This window comes from Paralichthys olivaceus, chromosome 11 (genome assembly GCF_024713975.1).
Source record: "Paralichthys olivaceus isolate ysfri-2021 chromosome 11, ASM2471397v2, whole genome shotgun sequence".
Taxonomy (NCBI): domain Eukaryota; kingdom Metazoa; phylum Chordata; class Actinopteri; order Pleuronectiformes; family Paralichthyidae; genus Paralichthys; species Paralichthys olivaceus.
Window position 1 is genome coordinate 5,687,967 of NC_091103.1, and position 26,641 is coordinate 5,714,607.

The 26,641-nt window shown below is 41.9% G+C and overlaps 1 protein-coding gene across 2 annotated transcripts in view; it reads left to right on the forward strand.

Moving 5' to 3' along the window:
* Positions 1–2,009: 2,009 nt before the first annotated feature.
* The window catches only part of LOC109634650 (SPRY domain-containing SOCS box protein 4), a 33,639-nt gene continuing 9,007 nt past the window's right edge, over positions 2,010–26,641 (forward strand). The window contains exons 1-3 of one of the 2 annotated variants that reach the window (XM_020095321.2): positions 2,010–2,350; positions 13,233–13,326; positions 23,283–24,166. In XM_020095321.2, the coding sequence (XP_019950880.1) occupies positions 23,458–24,166 (709 nt within the window). In that variant the 5' untranslated portion in view covers positions 2,010–2,350; positions 13,233–13,326; positions 23,283–23,457. Of the gene's footprint in view, positions 2,351–13,232; positions 13,327–18,692; positions 18,859–23,282; positions 24,167–26,641 lie in introns of those variants that run through there. The other variant, XM_069534025.1, reaches the window with a different exon arrangement.

The window sequence follows — 26,641 nt, forward strand, 5'->3', positions numbered from 1 at the left end:
ATCCAGAACAGCCCAGTCCAGAGAGAGACGGACCCACAGGAGGAAGGCTTGACATGAGAGGACTGGAGAGAGACAGGCAGCCAGAGAAATGAAAAGAGAACGAATAAAAAGGACATAAAGAAGAGGAGATGCAGGGAAGAGGACATAATGAAAGACAGGATAAAAACATCTGATTCTAACAGAGTCACAGAACTTGGGGAGGTTTCAATCATGCTGGTGAGAACAGCCATGGCAGCTTTGTCTGAAGTCGACTGCAGGCAGACAGGACACACGCACAGTCACGCACACGGACACACAGACAGCCATTCATAGACAATAACTTACACCAATACAAATCCATTGCAGAGACACAGCATGGGATCTCTGAGTCATTTTCATTCAGAACGGCCTCTGTCTCAACCTTCTGAGCTGATGAGTTACAGACATTCACTGTTGGCAGTAACATTCACCAGGAGAGGTACGGACCAGAAGGTTTCAACATTTTGGAAAAACACTTATCTGCACTTTAGCTGAGATTTGAACAAACATCACTTCTATTATTAATTGATCAAAGTCTAAAAATGACACGTTATGATTGAATTTGTTTTCATATCATGTGCTGATTTAATGAACGGTGACATAAAGATGGTCGACATGACTGCTGGTAATCCCCGAAATTGAAGCCAAGGCATCTTGATCTCCACCTGGTGGCTGGCTGCAGTAAAGGTCAGGAATCCCACCTTCTCCATGTTAAAGAATGGGACCTGGCCCAAACTATAATTTTACTAAATTACATGGTTCTGTCATTTTTGGTAATATCAAACTGCTCGTTCAAGTGTTGCATTCAGTCTTTATGCAGAGTTAAAACTAACTGTCACACATGACAACGTTATTGATATTCTCATCTAACTTACAGCAGGAAAGAGTAAATGCACATTTCCCAAAATGTCTAAATATTCTTTAAAAGATTAATCTGCAGAGGAGCGAAGAAAATCAATTGTGTGTCATTCTGACAAGGCAAGTGATCTCTGCTGAGTTAAACACATTCACTTCTATTCTTTGGTTCTCTTTGGATTTGATTTGAGGCCGACTGCTCAGGGAGCCAATGGTCTAGTTTTCACAATGAGCATAATTTAATCCTCATTCTGCTTGCTCATGTTAAACCTGCGGCGGATATTGTTATTGGTGAGGTAGAGCTGGTTGGATCACAAGCGTATAACACAAGTATTTTTTTCTCAGCTAAGGAGATCCGATTACGCAAAAAAACTACTAAACTGACCTCAATTAAATTTTTGCCCCTGAGCATGTCAAGGAATTATTTTTCGCTTTTTCCACATTTCCTTGATTTCTCTGTGAATAATTCATGAGTCTTGTTGAAAATAAAATCAGGCCTGTTTATGGGACATCTAATTTGATGCAGATCTAGATAAAGGTGGATTGTTGCGCTTTGGCGACAATATGTGCTCTACTGAGAGACATTCTAGTGTCTTTGTCAGATTACCACAAAACTTTGTTGAAGGACGTGGTATGGATCAGGAAAGAACCCATTCAATTTTGGTGTGAATCCGGATCAGGGGACGATCCAGAAATGTTGTTACTTTCATTAACATTGCGAGATAGGACACGTTTCTACATCACCACTGACGTTTAAAATCACAACCTTAACGTTACATGAGGCGTCAGCTTCAAGTGCATATAAGTGAGACATAATGAGACAGGATAAAACTATGTTAGGCATGAAGTGGCCTCCACCCTGCGTCAAGCACTGCTAAAAGGGGCAGTTGAACAGGAAGTGTGGCCATGGTACAAAATAAAAGCACATAATGTGTCATGTCCGAGAAAAATAACTTTACAGCAACACAAAACGCAGTAAACAACATCTGCGCGGTCACTAAATAAATTACGGTGCAGCTGCTGGACACAAAAAGACAAATTATAAATGAGTGTTTTTATAAAACGTGTTTCCTGGTGATGAAGATGATGATGGTGATGATGGGAAGACGCGTTGATGTTATCGCCAGCTTGACTCCAGTCACCTTTGCCTGATCCCGGCGCTGCAGCCAATCAGCGGCAGTCGGGGACACATGAACGGTGATCATACCCACGGAACAGGCTGCGGCCACGGCAGGAACAAAGGAAGAACGCCTCCCGCTGCCTTTGAAGCGTCTTCGCACGCAGACGTCGACTTCGTGGACACATTTCTCGTCCTTTGTCTCCACGTTAACTCTTCCTCTCACCGGGACTCGCACTTTTCGCTCTCGACCGGTCGTGTTTTGCGGAGGGAAAGAGGAAACTTGGCGTCGCGGAGGTATTTTCTCCTCGGGTCGCTTCGCTCCAGGTCGTGGAGGGGCAGACTTGAAGGTGTCGCACGGTGAGTTTGTTTTTGTCCCTTTTAAAACTCGCTTTCTTCACGTCGTGATATTCTGTCGAAAACCACAGTGGACACGTCGTGACTCCGGTGTTTCAATGTCGCTGTGTGTGTCGTGAAACTGAAAAACTTCTCCCGCAAACTTTCCCCTTCTTCAGTTTCTTCTTCTCCGAGGCAGCGCCTGCAGAACAGAGCGTCTCCAGAACTCCTTTAAACATTCAGCCGTTTTAGTGCTTTTTTGCGAATTGAGAAACAGACGCGCACAGAAAACCTCAACACAAGAAATGATCTGACTATTTGGAGTCCATTCTAAATTTCGGCATGTTGCAATCAAAGCTGGTCGCTTCTTTTACCTGTTCAAAACAGTCAAACGAGGTGACTTGTGTAGTAGTCACGCAGTAAATAAGCAGCTAAGAGGTTGTTAGAAAGTCATTGACCCTCTGAAACACAAGGGTAATAGTGACACGTTCCGTGTAGCTAGTAAATTGTGTTAAATGATACGTGTTAATGTATCTGATTGCACTGACTGCTTTTCTTCATTGATGGACGATTTTTGGTCATTTCACTTAATGTCGATAACTATCACGATAAAAGTCACATTATTTCTTAAGCTTTAAGTCAGATTTCTGCTTCTGTGTGAAGGTTGTGATTGATATGGACAGAGAATAACAAACAGAATCACACTTTATAAACATTATACCTCCCACTGTATATATTACATAATCTATTATATCGATACAACCTTTGTTAAATTGCTATTGATTAAAATTGTATTGTAGTAACCACTCATAATGTTTTACCTTCCATTATTCATAATATCTGTTGTTGCAACCCAGATAGCTGCCTACAGGTACACTTTCATTCATGTCCTCTTCATGCATCATTACTCTTTTGAGCAGTCTTTTATGTGCACATCAGTCAGTGGTTCTCTTGCCAGTAGTTTTGTATTGAGCATATTTTGTGGAGTTTTGAACTCAGCAGACGTAGTCGGTCCCTTATTATTACTTCTGACTAGGCAAAGGCTGACAGTATTCCAGGTGAGCAAACAAGGCGGCTAATATCCCCACAGCATTATTTGACTTCATTCAGTGCCCATTTGATTTGAGGTTTGCCTGCTATTCAAAGGCTAAGTGTTTTGCCTGTAAGCACGCCATCTGCTTTGCCCTCCTGGGCATTGGCATGCCACTGTCCATATCAAGTGTTGTGAGAGATGTGTGTGGGTGGACCACAGCAGATGGTGAGATGGAGAAGTGGTGAGGCTGATCATAGCTGGAAGCTTGGCTAACTGTTGTGATGGTTGCTCTTGTTCTCAGCTGTGAGTGTAATGAAGACAAAACATGTAATCAGTTTCTTTAAGTCAGTATTACAAATCGTTTGAATGTTAATCAGCTTCCTTATACAATTGAACGTGTGCTCATAGGCTTCCACCATTTAAGAACAATTGACCCCTGCACTCCCATTTCCTACCATCTGGGGTTTGACCCTGCGACCGATGTGACATCTGTTGACCTCCGTGTTACCGCATGGGTGGGTGGCATAAACACGCCAGGCTTCACAGCATTCAGAAGTCAACAGTGGAGTTCATGTATAATTCATCCTGCATCAATAAGCAAGCAAAATGAAACGGGATTGGTTATTGGTGCTCTGAATTTAGCCAACAAATTACACAGACTACAGCTGTCATTGATGTGTGTTTGTGCATGTCCATCATAACAAGACTGAGAGGTGTAATCCAACCTTAGAAATAAAAAGACTATCGTACATTTTGGTTGCCTGCTGTAAATCTTGCTGAGAGAAAAAAAAAAGTTTTTTTTAAATCTTAAGAGAATGCGTATCAATTTTTGATAATAATAAAATGGAAAAAAACCAAAAACCTTTGTATCGTACTCATTGCACTTATAATCCATGTAGGCTACTATAGGCCTAGGGATCATGATATAACAGGATTTAGAGAGTTAAAAATTACAGTAACATATAGTCTGATTCTCATTTTTCACAAAAAAGGTTTTGGAGTAAGACCCTTAAAATTGCTTAACAATGCCTAAAAAAATAATGTTAAATGTAGATGAAATTATTATATTAATTGGAAATGAACTGCCTGGTTCGGCAGAGTGATCAGATAATTGCTTATCTCTGAAGAGGATGACTTGAAGGCTCTTTTCCACTTGGCTGTTCTTATGTTTGATTCATCTGATATAAACAGAACTCAACTGATGAATTGAAGCAAGTTTACCGAGGTATAAATGTTCTATTTTGTCTGTCTTAGGATCTCCATGCTCCAGTTATCTCTTGGGGAGATTCCTTGAAGTTAAAACTTGTCTGCAATGTCCACCTTGTGTCCAGTCGCTCCTCACCATCTCACACTGTCTCTCACACATGCTCGTGCATGAACGTACACGTGCACACACAGTCAGAGCTGAGGCTGTTCCAGCAGAGGGGCGCTGATGCTGACTTAGTACAATGTTAATGTTGTGAAATCCCATTAAAGCAGCCTGGTGCTGAGCGGTGCTTCGTCTGGGGTTTATTAGACAGCAGGTCATTTTAAAAGGCCAGTGGTGCCCTGTGGCTGTGTTTGCATGGTGTAATAGAGACTAATCACTGGAGTGGCTCACCCTGAACTGAATTGCTCTTTTTAAAGTCTGTGCCACTCATGTTTAGATGTTCTTGAAGATCATGGAAATGATTTAGAATGTGTGTTAGTTGCTGAGAGGAATTGTTTTGAGAGCTGCAGCCGCACCTTTCTTAAAACTTCAGAGTTTGACCACACTGCACGACAGTCTGATAAGAAACAAGGGGTAAAAAATGTCAGTCGTTTTTGTTGCCATGTAGCATCATGATGGTGCCTGTACTACGAAAGCAATTTCAACATACCCAGGGTTATCTTTTTTCCGATAAACTTGTGAACTTAACTAAACAATCTCAGGCTAAGCGGTCACACAAAGCTGGTTATCAACTCAGTAAGTCAACCCAAGATTGCCTTATCTAGATCTGAGCGCTTTCACATCGAATGAGCGATGTTTGCTGCATATGTGCAATCACCGACATGGACAAGTGACGAAACATATGTCCCTATCTTTGTGTGCATCTGCTATTTTGTTGACAGGATGTGCCTGTTGCATCTAGAAATGGATGATTGAGATGTTCCTAATAAATATTTATTTCATAGACTAAACCTACTGAAAGGGAAGAATGGAAGTATAAAACTCTTTGGTTATTTATTTCCTCAGAAATTCCATATTGATTTGAAATGGGACACATAGTTTACAGATTTTTCTTGTGATGGTCTCTTTGAGACTCGTGCACTCAGCCCTCACCAAATTACACGACACTGTTGTGTGATGCCCACTCTCCTTACAAGGAAGGTTAAGGAAAGTTTAAAACACTGTCTGGTTTGTTAAGTCAATCCATGCCGCTAACAAACCCACTACATCTCAATCTCAAAGTTTCCTGTCACCTATACATTACCAAATGTGCACAGTCAGGCACACTAGGCATTTAACTGCGCTTTGCATGGTGCACCATGACACATGAGCTTAGGGCCCTATGTTTTTATTGACTAGTAATTATGCGTCTTCAGTTAAGTTCCCCAGGTCTTGTTTTTAGAAACAGATTCGTAACTCGTGACCACAAATTATTTCTCGTTGCCATGATCAAATCATGAATTACGATACGCAGTTGCCCGGAGAACACCGGCCGGGGACAGCTTGCATTTTATATTGCGTTTATGTGAACAGATTGTAGCTGAACACCGGCTGCGGTTCAACAACGTGAGTCGTGCTGTTCCTCTAGAGAGTTGAGGATCTAGGGTTTTTTTCTTTCAAAAATAAAAGCACTCCAGTTTTTTCTGTTGACTTAATTTATTAATTTGTTATTAAAAGGTTTTTATTGTGAAATATTTGCAGGAGCAGAAAATGCATGGCTTCATAGTGTGTAGTAATGGGATTTATTTGAGTACACAGGACTACTGTTATACCAGAAACCTCAGGAAGCTATATTAAAAGTTAACGTAAAGAACTTCAGGTGATGGACAGTAGTCTCTTTCTCCCTCTCTCGCACACACTCACATTTATTTTAAGTATAAACCCTGTTTAAAAACACAGCGCTGCAATAGCAGCTCCACTGCAGAACTGATATGGACAACTGTGGCACGCAGCCGTTGTGCTCTGGGCGTCATTCATACAGTACTGATGCTAACGGTTTTAACGAGTAGTATTAGTATACGCTGCAACTATAGGCAAGTGGGAAATCCTGACATCGTGTTGTGAACAAAGCACAACACCCCCCGTTAGCAGCAATTTGCCACTCGTCTCAGACTGTCTGTATTGATTAGATAGGACTTGAAAACCTTTTACCTTTCTGTGTCATACCCATTTGCAGCAACCCAAAATGTGAAACGGTATTTAATCTATTTTTGTTTTTAGTTCACAATGATGGGCACACGCGCACACACACACACATTGGATCTATTCTCAAATTCTTTGTCTTCTTGTATATACTTCATCATGTGGTGTTATACAGATCTATCATGTGGTGCAAAGCTCTGGCAGAGAAAGGAATGCTTAGTTGACTCAGTAAATCTCTCTTCTGATTGTTGTCATGTAAAAATGAGATTGAAGAAGGGTGTGAATCAAGGTTGTCGATCAAAAACAATTAATCACACAGATCTACCGTCTCCCACTCATCGTGTTCCTCCTCTAGGCATGGTGTGCATGATTATAAAATAGTAGGATACTGCCCATGTTTGCCAGAGCTGCCTGTAGCTGCAGGGTGAGTGATGGTTGCTGAAGACGGGGTTTTCTCTGATGATGGATGTTCCTCGCAGTAGCGAGAGGGGTGTTACAAAGAAATTACTGGTGCTGTTTGTCTTTCACATCTGAGAAGGATGAGAAGTAAATTGTCTCTCCTGGAAGAAGCTTTCACTCAATGCTTTTCTACCACCACACTGAACCTCTGACAAACTCCTGTCAATGAGTGATTGACTCATGTGGCATTTAAGGAGAAGGAGAGCTTGAGGAGGTCGGTGGAATAGCTGAGTGATCAGCCGGTAGAGAGGTGGTGGCGGTGGTGGAGTTGCCAGCAGGTCAGTAGTAAAGCAAAGAAAATCTTGGTTGATTGAAATATTTTTTCAATTGATTGGTTGCCGGGAAATGAGAAATCTGCAAATGTTCTCTATCAGGTAGGTCACGGTGGACTGAAGGCACACTTTATCAGCCTCAATGAATTAACACAAAGCTACTATTAGCATAGTTCATAGAGATGTTTAGGGTTGACGCCTCAAACCTCAAACTTAAAATCTTTTCTTGCCCCACTACTTTTGGAGCATTTGTCATAGAGATTGTTAAGCTGTCATTGGTTTTTAAACAAATGCAGCCACACCAACAACTTAGTTGACATGGTGGATGGCTGTATGAGTCATATGGTTGTGATTATGATTCATATTATAGTCACAATATCTGTGGAGACCTGGCAGCAGAAAGCTTCCTCTTTTAAATGTTTATCTCCAGACCTCCTCCTGCCCACACCACAGGGTCAGTGTGAGGGCAGAGTCCACACACACACACACACACACACACACACACACACACACACACACACACACACACACACTGTGAATCATTTTTACTTCTGATGACCTCTGTTGGGGCAGTGTGTGTGTATATAAGGTGAACCACTGCAGTTATGTAGGACTGCTTGCTGCTGCTTTTGTGAAACAGAAACGAGGATAGCAGCAGCTTAATATATGTGCATGTCAATGTACTGGGGCACAGTAATATGAGAAGGTGTTTTAATAACTGCTGAATACTATGCTTTGCTGTAAAGTCCTACTTTACTCTTAAATGTTTTTGTTGTGCATGATTAATCTTTTTGTGAGTGAGTCTTGGCTGTCAATCATAATGTTTAACCTCAACTAACTAATTAAAAAACAACTTATGGAAATATTAACATCAACAAACCTTTGTGTGATAAGAACTACCCAAAATGACAGAAACCATTTTTGGAAAATAAATTATTCTTTTTTCAAAAATGTGTACTTTGACATCTTAATTTCACTAAAATGGGGGAAGTGGGGTTTATGTCATTTCGTCCATCTTCATGTACAGTGAATTGGTGATTTCAGACGAAGTACAAAGCTAAATTGGGTGTTGTGTTACTCTTGACTTTGACCTCAGGATCGCTTGTCTTTATTTGTACGAGTAAAGCAAACAGAACCCACAAATACTGGACAGTTCTTTTCTGTAAACGTAGAGAAAAGGAGGTGCTAGTTCCACCATTTCTGTCCATTGTCACCCATAATGGAAGTGACTACAATTGCTGCTTTGTACCTTTTGTGGAAAAGCTTGGGGAAGGCAGCACCTTCGTAAAAATCTCTTCTATTTTTATCGACTTAATATCATCGCACGAAACATTTGCTCTGTGTTTGATCCTAACTTACCCAAAGAGACAAATTAATATGCCTTTGACTGTTTCAGGGTTGTTGGTTACGTTGGGGTTGAGATGAAAGCAACATAAAAACGGAACAGACACTTTTCACATCGTCCTATTTTTCCATCATTTCCATATCTTGTTTAGCATTTTTAAGTAGAACTCAAGTCAAATTCTTGAGCACAGCAACCCATTAATTATCACACTATGTTTGACTGGGGCTAATGACTTATTTTGTCAGGGGTAGATGAGGCCACAAGCTCTGCTCTGGCACATTGAGCTAATTCAGCCACTCAAATGACATGGCCCTTTTGATGAGCTAACATGCCTCCCAGTTAAGCTCCATGTCATCAGAACCGTCCTGTGGCCTACTTTGAGGGTGTCAAGTCATTTTTCAGCAGATCAGTTGCGCTGTCAAAATGTGCAGCTAATTTGCTGGTTTAATGGAGGAAATAAGCGAGAGAATGAGGCACTTTCTGTCCGTCTTTCTCCACCGAGATGGCAGGTTACAGCCAGGACTCCATGCTGTAAACTATTCAATTTAGTTTTTATATAATGATGTATGTTGGTGGACCTCTTACCAGGAAAGCGTAAGCATGAGGCCGTCATACCCTTGACATAGGGGCTCACAGGTATATATGTGTCTGTCTGCCGTTTAGCCAGTTTTCCTTCACAGAGGATGAAATGAGCTGGTGATAGCTGCCTCTCATGAAAGCTCCTATTTGGCATTGAAGCTGTAAATACATAGGAAAAATAAAACATTGAGCTTTGGACACAGAATCACCTGCTGCTGTTTTTAAAAGACGGGCTTATATAAAAACACGGATTTTACATCACAATAAAAACTTGTGGATACGATTGAAAGAAGCACAGAACAGGGATAGATCAACAAATTAATGCCGTGTTTTGATGGTTTCTACATGAATCAGTTGTTTCCTTATTGCTGCTTCATTTACATCTAACTGAAGTCTTTATTGTAAAAAATTAATAGCTTCTCTGATGGCGGCTGTTTGAGCCCGGGCCCTGAAACAACAGCCTCAGACAGAAGTGATTAGATGCTGGAGAATGTGTTTTGATTGAAACACAGTTGGAAGAAGGGAAGGTAGATCAGGCAGAAATGATTGAGGGCTGTAGTTTCCCAGGGGCCTCCTCCTGATAAATGGTTCATCTCCTCTTCCCTCCAACCATCATTTAAAATGTCAAATTATTAAAAGCCGCTGTTCATAATCCCCCTCTCTCTCCTCCTCTGTCACTGATGGGACACATTCTTCCATTTCAGTTGGCCCCTTTTTTTCATCGTGTTAAACATGTTGAACTGCACTCCCAAGTGTCTGTGGGCTAAATTGGTATTGCACCTCATTTACCACTAACTGATTGTCCTTTTCCATAACAGTGGGTAACAAAAACAGAAGAGATGTGTTGGCAGCACAGCACATTCTACTTGATAGCTGTGTACTAATTCAAAGATGTCTGTGCCTGAGGGGTTAAAAGCCTTGAATGATGGCGGAATGCTCCTTTTTAAAAAGAGCAGTAGGGTCAGATAATACAGTAGTTGCATTCGGTAAGTCCAAATTGTCTCCTTTCCTAACCACTCCTCCTTGACTCCGATGGAATACTTCACAGGATCCAAGAGTTAGGAAAGGAGAACCACTGTGCAGGGAAATTCCGACTCTGCCTACACTCGGCATTTCGTTAAAAAATACTTTATAAAAGAAGATACGCACAAAATGTAAGGTACTCTGTGCTGCAGGCTGTGCATTGACAGGTTTAATAAAGTTGGATAGATATTTCCAGTTTATACAGAGGGAAGATTTAATCATTACCTACTCACAGGAGATAAAAAACAGATTTAATTGAAAGAGAAGGTAAATGAATAAATGTGTCCAATGTTTCCTACACTAACGGATATAAGTTAGGAAGCAGTGAAGCTCCTTTCCTTATCCTTTAGAGAATTTGAACAGCTCATATATGGAGGCCGCTGAAATACTTTGGCGTTATTTCACTGTTAGGAAGGTTAAAGCAAAATGGACTTTTGAAACGCAACCCATGTGTCGCTCAAAGCAAAATGTTTCATGGCTGTTCCACTTGTTCTCACTGGAAGACGGGCTGAAAAACTGACCGTTGTAAAGAGGAGAAAGAAGTGATACTTGAAGTGAAGAGCCCTTCTGATGGGGCATAATGGCTGCTTAGGTTAACTACTCATGAATATTAAAAGGAAAGCCATGAATTACCCAAAAGATACATTTCACCATTTATCTATCACATCTTTTATATCTACTAGTTTCAGAAATCTTTGTCTGACTGTGGAATGCATAGTTCAACGACCACTAATTGAGTCAGCCTCACACTTGGCATGTGTATTGCTAAGGTCTCATGGAAGTGCAGTGTCGAATTTGTTGTGATTTGGAGACGTGATCTGTCAGCTGGGACTAATCAACGTTGGTTACGTTGACGATCATGACAACAAGTATATCCAAGACAACGGCAACTGGGTGCTGAGCTTCAACGAGCTTTCAATAAACAGGTGAACAGCTCTGTGTGCAGCGCTGGGGGGACAAGTCCAGCAGCCGATCTTTACTTGAAGGTCACTTTCAAAGTTTCAGAAAAAAGGTTGCAACCCGCATTACTGCAGGCCAAGCAAACACACACACTGCACTCGTTGTGTTTAATTGAAGATATAAAAGTGTTAATTGTAAATTAAGCTACACAGATACTGAGGAGTATTTCTACATTCAGATTTTTTAGTTTCCATGCCAGCTCACTACAGGAGCTCACTGTCTGTCACTGGATATGTGTGTGGGCAGAGTGGGAGGAAACAAGTGGTGAGGGGCACTGGAGAGAAGACCGCTGTGTAAGCCATCCTGCTGTCTTGTTAGTCCACACACTGTGAGGGCCTGGTTAAGTTAGTTTGGTGTGTGTGTGAATCAGCCTACGTGTGTTTACTTTCTAAGGGGGGTAATTTGGAATGCACTTTGTCACTTTCACATCCATTATATTTACAGCTGAAATTACAGCAATTGAACTGTAGTTTGTTACCACAGTAATGTTGTCATGGGGGTTCCTGGGATTATAAACAAACTGCTGTACACTACACTTTCATTAGTTTGATTTTACACTTCTTTTTTTATTATATAAAGTTCCCTAATGAACTCGATACCTTAGGGGATTTTGAGGAGCTGGTGCTTTGGTGTTCTGCGGTTCATTTAATCAGCGTGAGAATCCACAAAGCCCCATTGATAACGGATTAATTTTACAACTTCTGTCCAAATTCACCCAGCACTGCTCTCACTGCCAAACATTCCCCAGTTGAACATTTTCGAGTATAATTATCAAGTCTGAGTAAATGCTGTACTGGCCAACTGTACCTGTGTGTAAAGAGGAGAGCTGGAGACTAGACGATCACATTAATCAAAGCTGTCTCATTGAAAACATTGACATGTGCAGCCTGTCTATTGAGTTATTGTTCTTTTAATCACTTTGTGTTAAAGATAGGTCGGGGCGATAAAATAAAGATAATTATTGCAATATAACGTTTCCTCGATAGAAATATGACATTGTCGATAAAATTTCGAGGGAACTCCTGTTGGAGTCAGTCTCCCTCTGACTGCCGCCCACTTTACACTTTACACCATCACTAAATATAAATTATCAGGAGACGTATAGGACTGACATTTACTTTGTGTTGGTTTGATTCTGAGAGTTTATGAGACACATTTTTAAACCTGCTACACAACACGAGCGCACATTCAGGACATGAGTGTTAAAGTGAGCGGAACAATCCGGAATCATGATCCAACATCATCGATTCATAACTAAATAAATGTGATTATCAGTTTGTGTGTGAAGAGAGGCAGAGACAAGCAGGGGTTCAGAGAACTGTGAAGTAAAAGCAATGATTGTTGCATCAACTTTTTGTCTGATCACCAAATAAAGTTGCCATTGACAGACAGGGAGACGCCACCCCCTCGGGCATTTTAATGTTTGCAGAGAAGTCATCTTAAAATTTGATGAACATTAAGATTGCACAGGCTCATGAATATTCAAGATATCCCCTCCCCCCATCCTCCTTGTGTCTCTGTTCCTTCCTTTCTTATCTTCCTTTGTAACTTCCCTCTTATTTCGAGTTGTTTCATCTTGGCCTGAATTTCAACTGGACCCAAACAAACAGGTTTCCTCAGGAGAGCAATCTCTGGTTGTAGTGGCACTTAGCATGTATAATGCAAAACATAATGTCTGAGCATTGTTTTAATTGTGCCGTTGAGTGTTCAGTGTTGGAGGTCGTTAAGGCTCCTTTGCATCTATCTCTCAAAATATTACTATGTTCTTTTCTTGGCTGCTGTTAGTGGAGCTGTATGTAGTAACCCACGCTGCAAACATGTATGTCAACTGTTAAATTATACAGCACTCTTCCTCATGTGTCCCTGCATCACCCTGATCAAACGTTCACTGTTTATCTCGACAGGAAACACCCGGAGCTTAGATACTGTGACCCGTGCCCCGTTCAATCGACAGAGATGCACTTTTCTCAAGACGCCTGCACTCCGATGGATTAAGAGGTGAGCTTTGAATCCCGCACCCAACTGTGCTCATCCACCATCATTACAAACTCCAGCCAAGCTCCTCACTCAAGCTTCAGAAGTCGGTCAAAGCTAAGCATTGTGTTAAATGATATTGGTGTGGACGGAAGGACGACTTTGTCTTCATTCAGTGAAGACTTGAATACGCAGTCACCGCAGCAAAGGAAAGTGATGATGAAGTGTCCCACAGGTGACGAGAGGTGGTGGATGGTTAGTGATGTGAGGACTGATCGGACTGATCTCAATGATCTACCTCACATTCTGAACCCTGCTGTGGAAACCTGATCGGACTGGTTTTGGGTTACCTGTAGACGCACAGAAACTGATCCAAGGCCGTTGCTAAATATTTTATCAGGTCCTAGAAAAAAGCAGCTGATATGTAGGCCAGGCTTGGAGAGTTTGGGCTAAGGTTTCAACCTGTGGAAGCATATGACGCTAATGAACCAAACCTTAGAATTGTAATGCAGCATGACCCAGGTGCAGGGTGAGCCTTGTATTTGTATGAGAATGAAAGCTTCAGAATTTCCCAGAATACAATACAGGTTATGTAAAACATCTCACAATGTAAAAAAAAAACATCACAATTACCTTTGCCTCTGTGTTTATTTGTTTGTTAGCAGGATTATGCTAAATCTACAGGATAGATTACCACAGAACTTAATGGAAGGATTCAGTATGGAAGAATGAGGTGTGTGTTGGGGAGGAACACTTCATATTTTGGTGTGGATCCGGATCAAGGAGTGGATCCAGGACATTTCTTTTACACATTCTACATTTTCACCATTCTCACAGGGAATAATTATTGGATCTTAATGTAAAAATATGGCATATTTAGGGAACTGATATTTATGAGTGTGTTAAATTTGCTATACATAGATTGAATTTAAGGGGACTGTTGGGTCGTGGTGGAGATAAATACTGAGGGCTATTCTAGTAAGTTGACTTTGTTGACATGCCCAGACACAGGGGGGTGTTTTGTGTTACAGGCAAATGGCTCAAGACCATATTGTAAATAATGCAAACAACCCCAAAACACCACGTGTTGTATCCAGTGGCTAAGGCTTCTTTCTGTACAGAGTGAGTAGCTGATCCTGTAAAAGTGTGTGTGTTATTTATTATCACATAATTAACGATAACTTACTGAGCTTAAAGGTCTTTTGACTAATTTCTTATTGCCAGCAGACCCATGCCTCCTGCAGTCATTTTAACCAGGGGTTAATGCCGATTTCATCTATTTCCATTGCAGACGAAAGCCAGATGTAATTGGACATTTTGACGAGAGTTAATATAGAATATAACTTTATAGATAAGCTAGTAATTCTATTCTTGTATTTTTTTTTTTGTGTGGTTATTTAAGCTATCTGCAGCAGAAGTCTGTAGTTCCTTCCTGCAACTCTTTAACAACACCGTGCAGCTACAACAGGTCTTGTCTCTGTGACTGAACTGACTGTGAATAGCCATGCAACTGGAATTTCCTTCTCTGGAAACTCTCTGTGGAGTTAAGGTGAACTCACTGACCCTCACAACTCTGTCTACCTAATTTCCATATTAATTGATTGGAGAGCACACAACAGACCCTGCAGCTGTCGTGATAACCAGAATAGAGCTGGACTTGTTGCACTAGTTGTTTTTAACATCATGTATTGCCCTCACAATAATGTAAAACTTAAGTGAATCAACATAAAACTTAACATTGTACAACTCTTTAATGGGTTTTATGGTTACAGTTGTTTAAATGGAATGTTAACAGTTAATCAATTATTCAAGGGAGCGGTCTATGTACTGAATTTTCACAAAAGCATAAATGAATGTTTTCAGTGTTTAATGGGGATGTTCATCTATTTTCTCTGTATATTTAAAGACCATTAGTTACGGTTACTTGGGTTAGATCAAGTGTTCTTTCTTATCTACTCATTGAATCTAAAACACACAGAGGTGCTTGTATTTATTCATATTTGTACATAGTGTCTGTTTATGACATTGACCACTGAGTATAGAGCTGAGAAACGTTGCAGAATGAAGATGGGTCATAGTGAAAAAGACACGATGCAATGCCAGTGAACACACAGTGGTGTACTGCGGCATCTGTGGGCCAGTGGCCTGTTTGCATGAGAGCGTGCTGCGTGCCTGTTCAGTGCCTGGGCTCACTGGTCAATCACAAACAAGTCCGTTAGTGCACATTAGCTAATACAGTCCACTGCAGGGAGAACATGGGATCTAGGGTAACCAGCAAACTCTCACATTTGTGAACCAGAAAGCATCGGATGGTTTTATTTTATTTATTCATTTTTATATCGCTTGATGCGATTCATCAATAATCAAAATAGTCTGCATATATTGATCGGCCCTGCACCCAGCCAATCCTGTCAATGCAGTTGAGTGGTGTGGACTCATAATCACGGTGAAATCTTGAAATTAGTAATCTTTACTGTCACATTCATTATGATAATATCATCAATGACAGTAGAGGCTGCTGCATATCCCAGAGATATACAGAAGGAAACCCCATAGGAACATAGGGCTGTAACCGCCTATCAGCAATGCACTGTGGGAGGAAATCTATAGAAACCATAATGTGAACATATACTCTACAAACAAGTGTGTGAGGTGTGGGTGCAAGTCAATGTTGCAGTCTTATAATTTAGATCAGTTAACAATGAGTGGGAATATCATCTTCATATTTTGGTGTAATACACCGTGTGTATAAGAAGTGGATTTTCAGAGAGGGTTAGCTTTGGCTTCTACACTTCCAACACGTGGTTGCCAACGGATTCTTCCCAGGGTACAGAGAGACACGGAGACGGCAAAGTGCTGCTCATCCACAGCCGCTGGGCGTGTCTTTGTCTGAGGAGCAGGAAGTCATTTGGACAAATAGGTCTGTTATTGACAAGCTTCACTGCCTCAGCTGACTAGACTCTTTGATCTGCACGCTTTTAAGTCTGTCTCCATCGACTTCAGACAAAAGGAGGATGGATGTATTTTCATCATAGGGCAGTTTATGTTTATACCGATTTCCGATACCTGGACTTTGTGTATAAGCTGATACCGTGACACAGATTCCACATCACTGAGAGGCGTGTTAGATCTCTAGATTTACTTCTGTGTAGTCGTAGCGGCTCATTCTGCATAGGTGAGTCGCTATGACAACATGGAAGTACAATTACAGATCTTACATTGGGAACGCTAAGAAATGCAAATGTGACATGGAAAGTCGCCAGATTTAATGATTAGGAAGGTTAAAAGTTCTATTGTTTTTCTTTTCTTGCCAATTTTCCAACTCGTCTGTGTCCTAACAAACGATTGGCTGCCTTTTTGTCCTATTTAAACTGTCAGTGGTGTTCTCACAATGCTTGGTATCCTTAAACGACTTTGCCGTGTACCTACCCACAAACAGACATGAATTGAATGCACTCTGGGTGCCTTCTTTCTGATCCCTCCTTGAGGTCAGTCTGCTTCCTTATTCACTCCATATCAATACCAGGCCACATCAAAACAAGGTAGTCCTCGGGCAAGCAGCAGCAGCAGCCTTCAGCATGGATGACTGTTGTTGAATCAATTATGAATGTGCTGAGTGTGCAGTTTTTGTACAGCAACTGCTCCAGTGAGGTTTTTCCCGCTTGAGTTAATTTGAGCAAAGTCATATTGAGTTAATGTGCATGGATTTCAGCGTGCAACACTTCCGAGGCTGAAGAGCGCAAGCATGCACAGAGGAATGCTGTTGTTTGCTGAGAAGAGGGTAACAAGTAAGAGGAGGGCTTTCTTGTCTCCCATGGGAGAAAGATGAGAGGGATAGAAGCATTTATACATCAGAAGAGAGTGGGGGATGGTGTCAGAGCCGAAGAGAAAGGAGGCTTATCTTATTCTCAAAAAGCCACATCTTTCTGCTGGGCTTAACTTATTTAGAGCTGCCGACATCAGCCGCAGTAATTGCCGTTGATGCTGATAATGTGTCACGTTAATGCTTAAAACCAGCACATTGTTTTATTTTCTCTGAAACATATGAATTATAACAACTTCTTCTTTAGTATCACTGTGTAATTGCTGTTTCATGACCTCAGACACTTTTGGCTCTGGTCATTAGCCATCATTTACCCATAAGTGGAAAAACATACAGATGCTGTTCAGGACAATGGACTTCCAGAAAAGGCTCAATTATTAGAATTAATCTTGTCGGTTCATTTGCAGGGAGAGGTTTTAAATATCTGATAATATCTGTGTCTCTGCGAAACACACTCATAAAGTCATCTGTCCTCTACCTTAGGAAAAGTTGGGAATGGGATGAAAACATTTTGAACAATTTCCTGTAAAGACAATGTCACTGTTGGCTGGTTTTGTTTTTGCTAACTGGAGGGAAGCAGAAGGGGTCACAACGCTTCGTGAGACATGTGGTAAATATCTTAATATCTTACCATCCACTGTGTTGTTCAAATGTATTATTGCAAGCATATATTTCCGGTATAGTGGTTGTTTTTCATTACATCTGCCAAGGAGATCATGTTTGATGTTGAGAGGAAACCGGTGGAGCGTCAGCTTTTCATAAAGAAATCTATTCAGTAAGTAGGGGAGAAATCCATACACCGAAAAATAAGAAATAAAATATTGAATGCTGTTTTCTCCTGGGATAGACTGCTGAAGGCATCAGACCGCACAATCCACCTCACGACTTGAATAGATTGATATTTGTGCAGTGTAATATACAATAAATATTAAATAGTAAATCATTAAACTATGCTCTCATCAGATGTTAGTAAAATGAGTTTGTGTATATTCAGTATGTGTGTACTGGAGTAAAGGTTAAAATCTTAATCCCTAATACTTAAACCAGCAAAGTCACATGCTCGATTTTAGACCGAGAGCCAAGACTATAGATTTAGTACAACACAGGAAGGATTTCTAAAGAGCTGGGGTTTTTTCTTCAGCTCTCTTTCTTGACTGGTCCTCTGTTCACTCTCCAAGTCGGCAGAGAAAATTGGTCATTAGCTGTTAGTTTTAAAATTGTGTGTGTGTGTATACGTGGCTGTGTGTGTGTGTGCATGTGTGTATGTGTGTCAACATTTTTTTTCCACCGTTTTCTAGCGGCACACAGTCGGTGCGTCTGTGAGAGAGTGGGTGGTTTTGTGCTGCTTGGGAAAGTCTTTGAGCGTGCTCCACACTAAGCCCTCCCCTCCTCTCTATCTCACCCTCTCTTCCCTCCTCCCTCCCTCCAGCAGCTGTTTTCCAGTCTTAGCTGAGAACTGGAGCCAAGCTGTTTTTCCCCATCCTCGCGTCACAAGCAGGAACTCACCGACCTACCAACAAACACAAACCGACACGCACTCTCTCCCTTTTTTTTTTTTTCCTTTTGCCGTCTGTGCCCTGTCCCACACTCATCTGGCTGTTGACTGTGTACCAACCTCATTTTGGACCAGAGACTGAGGAGCAAGTATTCCCACTCCTCTACTTGGCAGCTGAGATTGCGTGTTCACATTGCTGTGTGAGAGCCGCCTGGCTGTTCGGGGAAATGCTTTCATGGTAAGATGTCTCTCTTCTCACTGGCCACGTCTGTCTCTTGACCTCTTGTGTCTTCCTCCAGTCTGTGACATTTTCTCTGGTTTCCCGTCTCTCTCTGTTGGCAGGACTGTTACTGGGCTTATCCCTTACCGGCAGTTTCTCAAAGTCTTTTTTGTCCGGTTGCTTCAGTGTTGTCAGGCAGTTGGAGTGTCCCAGAAAAGTCTTGAAACGAACTTCAAAGCTGTTCAGTTCTTTTTTTTTTTTCTTAGAAAATGTAGTTTTTTCAAAAGAGTGATATTTAGATCTTTAAATCTTTACATAGGTCCCTATTTTTCATGCTTGTAAGCAAAACTCTAATGTCCACTTGTTTGTAGTTACATTTTCCATGTTTTGTTCGGAATGTAAAAAGAACGAACTGGGCGTTCAGCTGCAGCTCGTCGTTCAGCCAGTCCCCCTGAGCACAGCCACAGCCAGCACTAGATCTCCAGTGTAGTGTTTCACACACGTGAGCGTCTGAGAGGTGGGAGAGTGACTCACAACTGAACACTTTTTGTTTTGCGTCAGTCTGCTTACACATGAAGCCTGTGCTAATGACACGCTACTATTACCTGGAAATCGGTGGTTGACCTCATCTGGCCTTCCAACAGTTTTTGCTTTTTATAATAAACATCAACACCTTGACATAATTTATTATCAGGGTAACAATATATACACAAGGTTTCTACAAAAGAAAAAAGCTGGTGTCTGTGGTTCTTGCAAGACTTTAATAAACACAACTATCATTTCATTCGGAACAAATGACCATGTGACCTGCTTGCATCATCCTCTGTTTTCAAAAATGAACATATAATAAACAAGCTGCGAGAGATGGAGGAGAATATGTAGCCGGTTGCAACCAGGAGAAAGCAGTGAAGAGGATAAAGAGGGTTGTATAGTGTAGGATAGTATTCATAATTATGTTCTCACCAGTTTATTATTAAGATAAGATTTTTTTTTTAACCATACAATTTTGTTGTTTTTCAACTTTGCGATTGGCTGCATGGAGTCCACCATGGAGCACCACCGTGTTTCTACATGGCCCTGAATGGACAAACGAAGAAAAACAAGGTTTTGAGAGCTTTTGGTGATTCGGTCTGATGCCTTTGTTAATGTGCTGTAAACAAAAACATGTGATTTCCGCAGTGGAATGTATATGTTCCCTTCTCCTGCACACTTGACAAGGGTGCAATCTCCGTAGATCTTTGTGTTTTTGTGCATCTGATCTGGACAATCTGCTGCTATGTTCGTCATATTTGGACCCAGTTGTACAGACATTTTCAGAACCTCTGTCTAAAATAAAAATAAAAAATAAAAAACTGCGGAAGTCTCCCTCTTAAAACAAATGCTTTCCAAGGCTGAGTGATAAGTGCTGTCTCACATTGCCTTAGCTCTTAAGCGAAATGTTGCTCTTAAACCTAACCCCACTCTACAGCCAGCTGATGACTTGCATGCTCATAAATATTACGCTGATGAAAAAACAAGCGGTTAGTCTGTAAATATCATATATATATATATGTATATATATATATATATATTTATGCAGAGCAGTTGAGTATTGTAATGTTATTTTTACATTAAGGAAAATGCAATTCTAATACAAATCTCTCAAAAAGAGGAAGTGTAATGGTCACACTTATTGTTCAGTTTGCATACATATTGTCATCTGTTTATCTGCCCATTTATTCTTGTCTGTGATAATTGCTATGCTCGCCTGCCAGTTTGTCATTGTCCCAGTGAGAGGTTGTGTACGCGCTCATACCCCTGTCGTCATTGCCCCCAGCTGATTTTTCTGGTGCCGGTGTGCAGATAGGAGCGTGTGTGTTTGACTGATACTTCAAAGTCACCGTATTTACGAGTCTGAATTTGTGTGCCCTTAAGCCGGTGTGTGTCTGTGTGTGTGTGTGTTTGGGTGAGTTTTGCTTGTGTTAAGACTGGCTGCGCGTGTTTGATATGCTAACAATGGTTGTCACGCTCCCAGCGGCCTTCTTCATGTCACTGCCTCCCTTGCTCCAGATAACAAGTTTGTGCCGTGGATTCTGGTCAAGTTGCATATTTAACAGTCCCAGCTTCGCTTCGACGATCTACGCCCAGAGCTTAAGAAAATCACTAGGCTGATCCTTTTTATTTATATATTTTTTAAAGAAGTGGGGCAGATAAATTGAAGTCAAACATGAGGGAGATGGTGCAGAGATTGTCCTTGGGTTTTGGACTGGATAATCTCTTCCACTAAACTCGGTTTTATTAATCCACAGAAGCACTGGAGTAAACTGCACTTCTCATCCGCATTTTCGTACACTTTTTCCCCCACTCAGGTTTTCCAACCTTGACCCATCACTCACCTGCCCTCTGTTTTTTTCCTCTCCTCCGTAATCACTGCTTTCAGCCCTCCACTCCATCACATTGCTCTCTGGCTTCTCATCTCTTGACTCCTAATGTGCTCTGACCTTCCTCCCAGACAGCTTCTCTTCAGTCCCTTCACTAACCTTTTTAATTTAAAGACGGCTGCTGCAACAATAACACAGTCCTCTGTCCTCCGCTCCAGGTGCTGCACGGTGAACGCGTGAGGTCGTTTTCTGTTCACTACATGTAATGCACATGCCAAACACCTGGATGTTGTAAAGGAAACTACAGTTACAGTTGGCGATAGCCGGCTCTTGAGATAAATTGAGTTGTAATTATTTTTTTTGGAGTCTGCTGCTTCAGTGCTTTCATTTAGAGTCATTTCATGCTTCTGATTGCGAGTGTGAAATCATCATCATCCACTCTTTTTGCCACATTACGACCTCAGCTCCTCATCCCTCAAATGTCTCTTGCTATGTCTCTGTGCCCATTTAAAAATAAATGACTCCTGGTTTTGTCTTCAGCATCATAAATGCTGTTGCATGGCAGCAGAATGAACCAACAAATCTTCTGAATGCTCTTAGGATATACTTCAATAACTGTGGGGTTACTACAAATTAAGTAGGCTTTCTTGAATCAGATTTGTTTCTCATCTCCTCCAGATCCTTATCAATCATCTCTTTAGCTTGGCTGATAAATGCTTGGCCCAGTGTTTCCACCACTGGTGTTAAATGCTTGAGGAGTTGGCATCAAAACCTGTTGGTACATAAGAGCCTGTGTGTTGTGTTGTTACACAGAAACAAATGTCAGCTGAGTGTGTTAGGTGCTGCTGTCATCACAACTCCTTTGTCAACTTTTGCATTGTGCTGTGTGATAAATAGTCACCTCATTTATGTGGAAATGGCTCCTTGCATCAATAAGTTAATTGATAATGACACAGAGAGCTTTTTGTTCCGCAGATGACTTTGTCTGCTCAGGGTTGTGTCATTGTCAAAGCCGTTGTCATCCGTCACACTGTTTTTTACCTGGCGTCTCCTGTCACCCCCAACTCTCACAACCTAGTTACTTGGTGACGTGCAACACTCAGCCGTAAAGTTGTTTTCAGTCATGAACTCCGGCAAATGGCAGGAGAAACTCCGGCCAATGTCCACAGAAACTCACTGGGACATTTGCTTTGTCACATACTACAACACCTCCGATAATTTTAGAAGATTCTCTGAAAGCAGCTAGACTCATGTTGCACTTACTTTGTGAGCTCTGTTTGGAGTTGCAGGCTGTTACTTGAAAATGTTTCCATGTGTCGTCTCTAACTATAAATGAAATTTAAAAGTTTAAAATATACAAATTTAGTTTTGATCGCTTCATCTGTTTCTGTATATTGTGTAACTTTCTCTCTCTCGCACACACACACACACACACACACACACACACACACACACGGCTCCGCGGATTAATCTCTAACACTTTCTGTACTTTCCATGGAGAAGTCATGTGGAGGCGTTTTCTAAGAAACTATAGGGGGGGTAAGAAAAAACAAATGGCGGCTTCCTTATAGGAAGAACTCATGTCAGTACAGTTTGTCTTGACTTGGTCACACAGGGTAACTACACATGTTTGGAAGTACCTCAGAGCTTTCGGTTCAGGTTACATTCTCCTATAAAGACTTATAAAATATGAATTACATCACATTTGTTTGCTTGGTGAAGAAGGGATTGCCCAAGAAGAGGGAGTACACACTGCATGACTATATCAGTGGAAGCCTGCAGTGTGTTTCCTCCCTATGACACTGTGTGCCAACTCACGTCTCCATTGCTCCAGTGTTTTCTGCTCATAGTTTCTTTTTTCATTTTGGAAGTCACTGTTAAAATAACGAAGTGAGTACTTTTAATTTATACTTTTACTGGACAGGGGTCTAACACTTTCTACCATTACATCAGAGAATTGTATGAACAAAAATCAGTGAATCAGTTGCTGTGTTTTGTCATCTTGCTGATTTACAAGGAGCCAAGATGTAACATAATTTTTGACATAACATCAGATACTCAAGAATTTCTTCTGTGTTTCAGGAGTGTGGTTTCCCCCAGCTGACGAGAGCGTGTGTCCGGTATTGTTCCACCCAGGACCCACTGTGTTGCGACTGCGCCCATGAGGTAACGTCAGGACCTACCACCCCCTCATTACCACCCTTGGTCCGGCCATTTCCCTCCCCTCTGTCCTGTCCTCCATTGGACCTACCCAGCCATGGGCCAGAAGATCTCAGGCAGTATTAAGTCTGTGGATGTACGTGGGGAGCCTTCATATCAGCCTGTGCGCCGCGAGCTGCGGGGACCAGATTTCTGTCGGCCCCCCAGGTTGGATTTACTGCTGGACATGCCGCCGGCCAGTCCTGAGAATCAACTTCGCCACGCTTGGAACGCCGATGACCGGTCCCTCAACGTCTTTGTTAAGGAGGATGACAAGCTGACGTTCCACCGACACCCCGTAGCACAGAGCACAGACTGCATCCGGGGCAAGGTGGGCTACACCAGGGGCCTCCATGTTTGGCGGATTCACTGGCCCGCCAGACAGAGAGGCACCCATGCTGTCGTAGGTGTGGCCACTGCTGAAGCAGCTTTACATTCAGTGGGTTACATGGCCCTGGTGGGTTCGGACTCCGAGTCTTGGGGCTGGGACCTGGGTCGGAACAGACTCTACCATGATGGAAAGAACCGACCGGCTTCCACTTCGGCGCCCACGTACCCCTGTTTCCTGGAGCCGGACGAGTCTTTTGTGCTCCCAGACTCTCTGGCAATAATACTAGACATGGACGAAGGAACGCTGAGCTTCATGGTCGACGGACAGTATCTGGGAGTGGCTTTTAGAGGGCTAAAGGGAAAGAGACTGTATCCCATCGTCAGTGCTGTGTGGGGGCACTGTGAGGTTTCTATTCGCTACGTCAACGGACTAGATCGTAAGTGGCACACCTTCGCGCACACACGCACACAAAAAAGTGACCACACGGGGGTTGTGTTGAGCAGATTTTTGGGTGATTCATGGTTGCTGCACAAGACAAGCAGCACTGTCGAGTAGTAACTGTCAGATTTCTCCATATCTTGTATTTTCTTGTCGTTCTACTCGTCCTCCTCAACACATGCTAATTCCTTCTAGTGTTTGCTAACTGCCGTGGAGTTGAGTAGTGGAGCCCAGTAATTCATCAGAGCTGGTTCTGTGGCAGCATTTAGAGCAGCAGCTTATAAAACGCTCCCTGTCCTGGTAGCACGGGCATGGATAGAATGGATGTTCCATGCTTACGTGTATGATGTCAAAACTTATTTATCTGTGCGACCTTTTAAGCCTAATTCCTTTTTCGGACAAGGATTCACCCTTATTATCTGAGTGTTATCCACTCTGGTGCTTATTAGGCGTGATGAAACGTAAGAAAATTAAAAAAGGTGTGTGTGTGTGTGTGTGTGTGTGTGTGTGTGTGTGTGTGTGTGTGTGTGTGTCAGATGGCTTCAGTCAGATGTTGCAGTAACAGATCACGAAAGGATGATATTTTTCAGAAAAAATGTCATTATGATTTGAAGTAGATGAAGTTTTTCAGCATATTGCCCATCTTTTGGAATCTTCCTCCGAAGCGTTCAACTTGACGTTTGTTTTCATTTACCAAAAGTGAACATTTGTCTTTTATATGAAAGACAAATTCTGAAAATGAAGGATGGATCGCTATTGAAAGCAGCCGTGAGTTGGGCAAGTTGCAGCCTGTTCGTGATGAAGAAATCAGGGAGCGCTCACACTGCTCACAAGGACAGTTCATGCAATGACTATAAGCTTGCTCATGCAGGGATAGAGCTGCCCAAGCTAATCGTACGGTGACGCCAGCTGACATCATGACAGTCTGCCGACGTCATGTCCTGCATTTGGATACAGCAGAAGAGAAGGCACGTGATCATACTTGATAATAGACAACCAACTGAGTAAAATGACCTTCAGTCAGGAGATGTTCTTTAAATAAAGGTTCAATTCTCCAAAAGTATTTTTCATGTACCATGTGATGGGATCTGTGTTTGACTTATCCCATCATTAAAAATTTTACTTAAACTTATGTGATATCATAAGAACAGTTGACAGTTGAGTCACTAACTTGGATTCTTTAACTGGTTTGTTTCGTTCTTGTGTCTCTGGTCCAACTCTGATGTTATTAGGAAAATATTTCACCACTCCTGAAGAAAGATCAGTGTGTCCGTGTCAGCTTGCCCTCTCCAAGTTTCCTTCGGCAGTGTCATGCTTGTCTGCTAAATGTCATCATTCCAACCAGTACAGTCACTTCAATATTGAGAACTGCAACTCTAGGTTGTGTAACATCCCCCCCCCCCCCCCCTCTCCTGCACTATCCTGCATGTTGCAAAAGGATCTAAAGCAGGCTGGAGGTGTCGCAGACAATCATGACCTCTGGGTAATTCCACTGAATTGGCTACAGAGTTTACCCAGAGTTCACCTTTCACACGTGCACAACACAGTGGGAGGTTCTCTGCACAGACGCGTTTACAACGGCATCAAATCCTCCACATTAATCAGGTGGGAGGTGAAGCAGCACGGTGCAGCAGGCAGAGACAGGAAGTGAAGCATTAGCTCTGCTGCTCAGATCACGTGATCATGTTTACAGCGCCCCGACACCGTCATCAGCTCTCATCACCACAAACTCTCTCAACAACTTCGTCGGTGTCTTTCCCGTGTGTGTCACTGCTATTTCACCGGAAGATACTTGTTTTATTTATTGTTGCATCTGTTGCCTGCTAGAATCAACCCCCCCCCCCCCACTCGCTTGCATTGAATCCAGTGGGAGATCTCGTGCTGTGTTCACACATCAACCTCTCCTTGCATGAGGATGCACTGGACGAGGATGATAGACCAACATGATTCAGATTCCATATTATCCACTCGTGCACAAAAATCTAGTAAAAACAATGTAAATGAGATGAAGCTTCTGTTCAGACAGAATGTAAATTAGATCACTGGGTGATATCAGGTCTCCAGCTCTTCTCCAGATGATATCAACTCTTGAACTCTCCACTATTCCCACATCCTGCTTTTGTTACTCCATTTATTGTAACTAAGGATTAACTTTGTTCATTCTGTGGGGATCTTGGTTTTTGGTTTATTTTGTATTTAATTCACATTTTCACTTCGTCTCACTTTTATTTCTGCTCTGTTATTCTCCACCTTGTACACACTTCTCTCTTCTGTCTGCATCGTCCTTTAATATTCTTTATTAATGCACTTTCCATATCTTTCATTTCAAATCCTGTGGCTTTAAGTCCAAGGCCACTTGAAGGCCATGACCTGTTTGTTTTCACACCTCTCACTTACTAATGTCTGCTGGATCTTGCCGTCTATTCTATTGCATGTCACCACAGTGGCCTCTGTCAGCCTAGTGGCAACAAGC